The sequence below is a fragment of the Perognathus longimembris genome, chromosome 10, assembly GCF_023159225.1.
Source record: "Perognathus longimembris pacificus isolate PPM17 chromosome 10, ASM2315922v1, whole genome shotgun sequence".
In the NCBI taxonomy this organism is placed as follows: domain Eukaryota; kingdom Metazoa; phylum Chordata; class Mammalia; order Rodentia; family Heteromyidae; genus Perognathus; species Perognathus longimembris.
This window is the reverse complement of record NC_063170.1, coordinates 30,844,246-30,850,265: the sequence shown is the minus strand read 5'-3', so window position 1 is coordinate 30,850,265 and position 6,020 is coordinate 30,844,246. Positions and strand designations below refer to the sequence as shown.

Here is a 6,020-nt window from a genome sequence, read left to right as displayed (position 1 = left end):
CTAGACTTCCAAAGCAAAGGAATCCACTAGAAACATGTGTTTCACATAATGATATGACCATGGCATTGGGGTCAGTGTTTTTGTTTTCCTTTTAAATTTTGAGAATGAACTAAAGGAGATTACCTATGACATTGAACTTCTCCAGCAAAAGTGTTGCTTTAATTGAAGTAAAGGTTGTCAACTATTTTTTAGCTGGAAGAAAAATTAGCATCTGGGAGGCATACACAGTATGAACAATAAAGTGTAGTTCATAACACAAAAGGACTAAACAATGATCCATGATGTCCTCCAGGGAAGGAAGATGGAGACAAACAACAGCACAGTGGTGACAGAATTCACTTTCCTTGGTTTGACCCAGTCACGAGATATTCAGCTTTTAGTCTTTGTACTCATCTTGATTTTCTACCTCATCATTCTTCCTGGAAATATTCTCATCATTGTCACCATAAGGTCAGATCCTGGACTCACAGCCCCACTCTATTTCTTCCTGGGCAACTTGGCCTTCCTGGATGCCTCCTATTCTTTCATTGTGGCTCCCAGGATGCTGGTGGACTTCCTTTCTGAGAAGAAGGTGATCTCCTACAGAAACTGTATCCTACAGTTGTTTTTCTTGCATTTCCTTGGGGGAGGGGAGTTCTTACTCCTTGTTGTGATGGCTTTTGACCGTTATATGGCCATCTGCCGACCTTTACACTATTCCATTGTCATGAATCCTAGAGCATGCTATATAATGGTATTAGCTCAGTGGGTTGGAGGGTTTGTGCATTCCATGATCCAAGTGGTCCTCATCCTTCGTTTGCCCTTCTGTGGTCCAAACCAGCTCGATAACTTCTTCTGTGATGTTCCTCAGGTCATCAAGTTGGCCTGCACTGATACCTTTGTGGTGGAAATCCTCATGGTTTTCAACAGTGGTCTGCTTACCTTGTTGTGTTTTGTGGGACTTCTTTTCTCCTATGCAATCATCCTATGCCACATTAGGAAGTCATCTTCTGAAGGGAAGAACAAGGCCATGTCCACATGCACCACTCATGTTATTATTATAGTTCTTATGTTTGGACCTGCAGTTTTCATTTATACTCGTCCATTCAGGGCCTTACCAGCTGACAAGGTGGTTTCCTTATTTCATACAGTGGTATTTCCTTTGCTGAACCCCGTGATTTATACACTTCGAAACCAGGAAGTAAAATTTTCTATGCTAAAGTTATTGAGTCGTCATATGGTATGTTAGTGGATGTTATAAGAAACGGATGCTATGAGAAATGAAGACAATTCTGGCTGAAATTAATTTTATGTATTGAAATTATTGTTTCTCAAATTATTTTTATTTTTATAGTACTAGGCTGTGTCACAGGTTTGTAGATGAGAGTTATGCATTTTAAAAGTTTAAACTAGCTAGCCTCCAGTGAGTGGCTCATGCTTGTAATCATTACTATTCAGGAGGTAGAGATACAAGAATTATGGTTCAAAGCCAGCTTGGGCAGGGAAGTCCTTGAGACTCTTATCTTCACTTAACCACCAGAAAACTGGAAGCAGTGCTGTGGCTCAATTGGTAGAGCACTAGCCTTGAGCTGAAGAGCTCAGGCACAGTGCTTAGGCCCAGAATTCAAGCCTTATGACCAACAAATAAAAATTTAGACTTACTATACTTAAAGGGTACACCCTTTAAATGTTATAATTGTTGAGATGTAATAAGTGTATATGGGAGATGTAGGGGTTACATTTTACAATCATGTCATTAAAACGTTTTTTTTCTAAGACTGAGATTTACTATACTTTAATTATCATAATTATGCATTTTAATATTTTAAGCAAGAAGGGATTTATCTACAATTGGTAGAGCAACATCCTCAAGATCCTCTCAGAGATTCATGCTCAGGAGGTTATGAACTAATACAATGTAGAATTCAACAGTTAAATGAGAGTGTCACCAGCTAGTTCTTGAGATCCTTGTCCTTCTCTGTTGGTGTTTCTCCATCACCTACCCAACAAATACATCCATGGTTGTGGACATTTTTCTCCATTGTACATCAACTTTTTGGGATAGTCAAGGGTTTCTTTTGACATATTATGCCTTTTTCTGGTTCCTACCAGAATCACTGTAGTCCAGTTTCATTCTCACTATCTTGGCTTTGGCACAATCTCCCAGTTTTGTTTGGAACTCTCTTTCACTACAAAAGAAATCTTTTCAAAGATATTTCCTTTCATCATTTCATTTTTTGATGCAGATACTGGGGCATGAATTCAGGGGCTCCCACTCTCACTTGAGTTTTTCACCCAAAGCTAGCACTCTCCCACTTTGGCTACCCCTTTACTTCTGGCTTTTTGGTGATTAATTGGAGATGAGTCCCAAGAACTTTTCTGCTGCTGGTTGCCAGTGTCTCACAATCCTAGCTACTCAGGAGGCTGAGATCTGAGAATCATAGTTAAAAGCTGGCTGGACAGAAAAGTCTCTGAGACTCTTATCTCCAATTAGCCACTCAAAAACTGGAAGTGGTACTGTAGCTCAGAATGATAGAGTACTAGCCTTGAGCAAAATTGCTCAGGGACAGTACCCAGGCCCTGCGTTCCAGCCCCACAACCAGCAAGAGAACAAAAAAGAACTTTTTCTGCTGGCTTTAAAATTTAATCCTCACATATGAGCCTCTTAAGTAGCTAGAATTACAGGCATGAACAACCAGTATTCCATTTCAAAGGCATTCTTAAAATACTTAAGTAACATTGCCTACTACTAACTTTTCAATTTTCCCACCATCTGTCAGTTCAAACAAGTAAATTTTCCTGTTGGCATATATTTTTTGCACAGTCCTGGGGCACTTTTCCTGAGCTTCTTTTTGCTCAAGGCTAGCACTCTACAAGTGAGTCACAGCTCTACTTGTGGCTTTTGGGGTAGTTAATTGGAGATAAGAGTTGTGGACATTTCTGCTGGGTTTGCTTCACACCATTATCTTCAAATCTCAGCCTCCTGAGTAGCAAAGTTTACTGGAGTGAGTTCTCGGTGCCTGACTGTTAACATATATTGGTGCTTAGTTGCTGGTTAGAACAGTTTATGAACATCTTCATCATCTTTCCTTTACCCTTTTTTTTTCACCTCTCTGAACTTGGAGAAATAATTCTTATCCATACACAATTTTAGGCTCCTGAAATAGAACCTATCCTTTCAAATATCCATTTCCCAAACTATCAAAGAAAATTAAGCAAGAGTAGAAGTTTATATAATAGGAGACACTGAAAAATTAGGCTATAATGCAAAGAAGTACAAAGATCTTATTAAGAACCAAAAGTAGAGAATTAGATAATCTCTTTCTGATTGTTGCCAGTGAAAATTAATCTTATTCTTCACACAGGAATTTGGCTACAAGGAGGCTGTGCTTAGTGTGTGCTGGTTGTTTGATATCCCCTTTTAGATCACTCCTTCAAGTTAGGATCATATCTCAGCCTTTATATTTCTCATTGCCCCTGCCCATTGTTTTTCACAAGGAGCTTTCTGAACCAAGATAGGAAACCTTCATTTCACTTATCCCTGTTTGGTATCACTCCCAGTTGCATATGAACACATGCATTTTAAAGAAAAATCCAGAAGTATCATTGACTGGTTATCCCATCTTTTTGTATGTCTCTCACACACACATATATGTGATATATATGTCACACACTTATCTTTCTCATATGTTTCTATCATGTAGATGACTTTCAGCATGTCTGGTTTAATCAAGTACACACATACTTTGTTTTTAATATTATAGCCACAGCCTATGGTTTGTCCAGCTTCTATGACCTTTCTAGTTGATTTGGATATACTTTCTGACTACTAATGAAGGAGAAAGATTCATTGACTCTGCCCCATTATCCTGGCAATATGACTTTGTTCCTCTTGTCATCCATGTAGTTCCTATTTGGGAGGATCATATGCTTATTATCAGAGGCCAGTCCCCATTTCTCTTCCATGATCCACAAAAGAATATTTTTGTAGTAAAAAAAAAAACAAGCAACAAAGCCAGGGTACTGGTGGCTTAATATATAACCCTATACTCAGGGGGTGGAAGATCACAGTTCAAAGACAGCCAGGTCAGAGAAAGTCCTTTACTTCCAATTAACAATTAAAAACACAAGAATGGAGGTATGGTTCAAATGGTAGAGGACAAGCCTTGAGGGAAAAAGCTAAGGGACAGGATGCAGTCCCTGAGTTCAGAGCACAGAACCAGCACAAATATGAAAAAAAGAAAGAAAAAATGAAATAGTAAATAGGTGTGAGAAAAAAATGCTCACCTGCCTTTTTCATTAACAGCCCAACAGAAACATAAGAAAAGCCCTACTCTGAAAGAGTATGGCTGTAAACTACTTCTAGTGGAGACACACTTCTGTAAATATGTGTCCGTTTTTCATCAGTTTTGTAAGTGATTAAATTATTGATTTCTTAAATGGAATAATAACTCTGTCTAGGGAGTTAAACATCAAGGGTCTCTAACCTAAATATTTAATGAAATATGGTTTCCTCTTAAAGAGGTAGTAGTGATAGTAATATTAGTGTTTCTAAGCAAAACTGCTCATTATTATGTTATTAAAACATTACTGGTGATATCATGAAATAGTAAATATAGTATGCTAATAAAAATTCAGAATTAAAAGAAAATATCTTTGTGATTATATTTAACTTTCATAACAGGAAATGCTAATCTGTGGTGACAAAGCAATGATTTTTGTAGTATATTTACAGAAAAAGGCATGAAGATACTTTTTGGGTGATAAAAAAACTTTCTATTTAACATTTTAGTTTTTTTCAGAGCTGCAGACTGAACTTAGGGCCTTGCACTTGCCACACAAACACTTATCCACTTAGCTATATCCCCAATCACAATTTGGGTTTTATTAGACCCATATGCCAAAGGTTTACACAGTGGGTATGTACATACGTATGTATTTTGTTTCAAACCTAGGGCTTGATTTCAGGGTCTGGGTGCTGTTCTTGGGCCTTTTTGCTCAAGGTCAGTGCTCTACCATTTGAGCTACAGATCCACTTTTGGCCACAAATGGTAGTTTATTGGAGCTAAGGATATCATGGGCTTTGCTGCTTGGGCTGTCTTCAAATCACAACCCTCAGAGTTCAGCCTTCTGAGTAGTAAGGACTATGAGCATAAGTTACAGGCACCTGGCTACAAAATATTTTCTATGAAAAGGGAAAACTTGCATGGTTTTGATGGAAATGCAAATTGGTATATAGCTCTTTGGAAAGTGACATGGAAGTTGCTTAAGAAATGAAAAGCAGAGCTACTATACAATGTAGCAATGCTCCTTTTGAGTATATATGAAAAGGAAATCAGTGTCTCTAGGAAATATCAGTTATGCCATATTCATTATAGCACTATGCACAAAAGACAAAATGTGGAAACCACTTTGGCCACTGACAAATTAATGGAATAAATGTTTTATATATGTGTGTGAGCATGTGTGTGTGCATATATACACACATATGCATGTATGTATGTATATATGTATGTGTGTATATGTATATATGTTTGTCTGAATTTATACATACAAACACATAGCAGACTATGATTCAGCCTTTTAAAAAGGGATCTTGGAATTTATGACACCTTAGATGAACCTAGACTATATCTTAATCAAAATAAATCAAACCCAGATACAAAGATAAGTACTGTAGGATATCACTTATATGTGGAGCCTAAATCAGTGCAACCCACAGGCAAAAAGAGTATAATAGTGGTTGCCTGGGTGAAGATAGGAGGTGACAGGAGTTAGAGATATTGGCACAATGCTGATCAAAGTAGAAACATAGTTATAAGATGAATAATTTCTGAGAATTGAATATATTACACCCTGATTATGGTAAATAATAGTTGATTTTGTACTTGAAATGACAGGGCTAGGAATATGGCCTAGTGGCAAGAGTGCTTCCCTTGTATACATGAAGCCCTAGGTTTGATTCCTCAGCACCACAAATATAGAAAAGGCCAGAAGTGGTACTGTGGCTCAAGTTGGCAGAGTTCTAGCCTTGAGCAAAA

The 6,020-nt window shown here is 37.7% G+C and overlaps 1 protein-coding gene across 1 annotated transcript; it reads left to right on the top strand.

Moving 5' to 3' along the window:
* The first annotated feature begins 301 nt into the window (after positions 1–301).
* LOC125358040 (olfactory receptor 4N4C) lies at positions 302–1,228 on the top strand. Its single transcript, XM_048354879.1, has one exon. The coding sequence runs from the start codon at positions 302–304 to the stop codon at positions 1,226–1,228; it is 927 nt and encodes a 308-aa protein (XP_048210836.1).
* Positions 1,229–6,020: the final 4,792 nt, after the last annotated feature.

What these genes read in the sequence shown, in the direction of transcription:
- LOC125358040 (XM_048354879.1), top strand. Translation starts at nt 302, where the DNA reads ATGGAGACAAACAACAGCACAGTGGTGACAGAATTCACTTTCCTTGGT.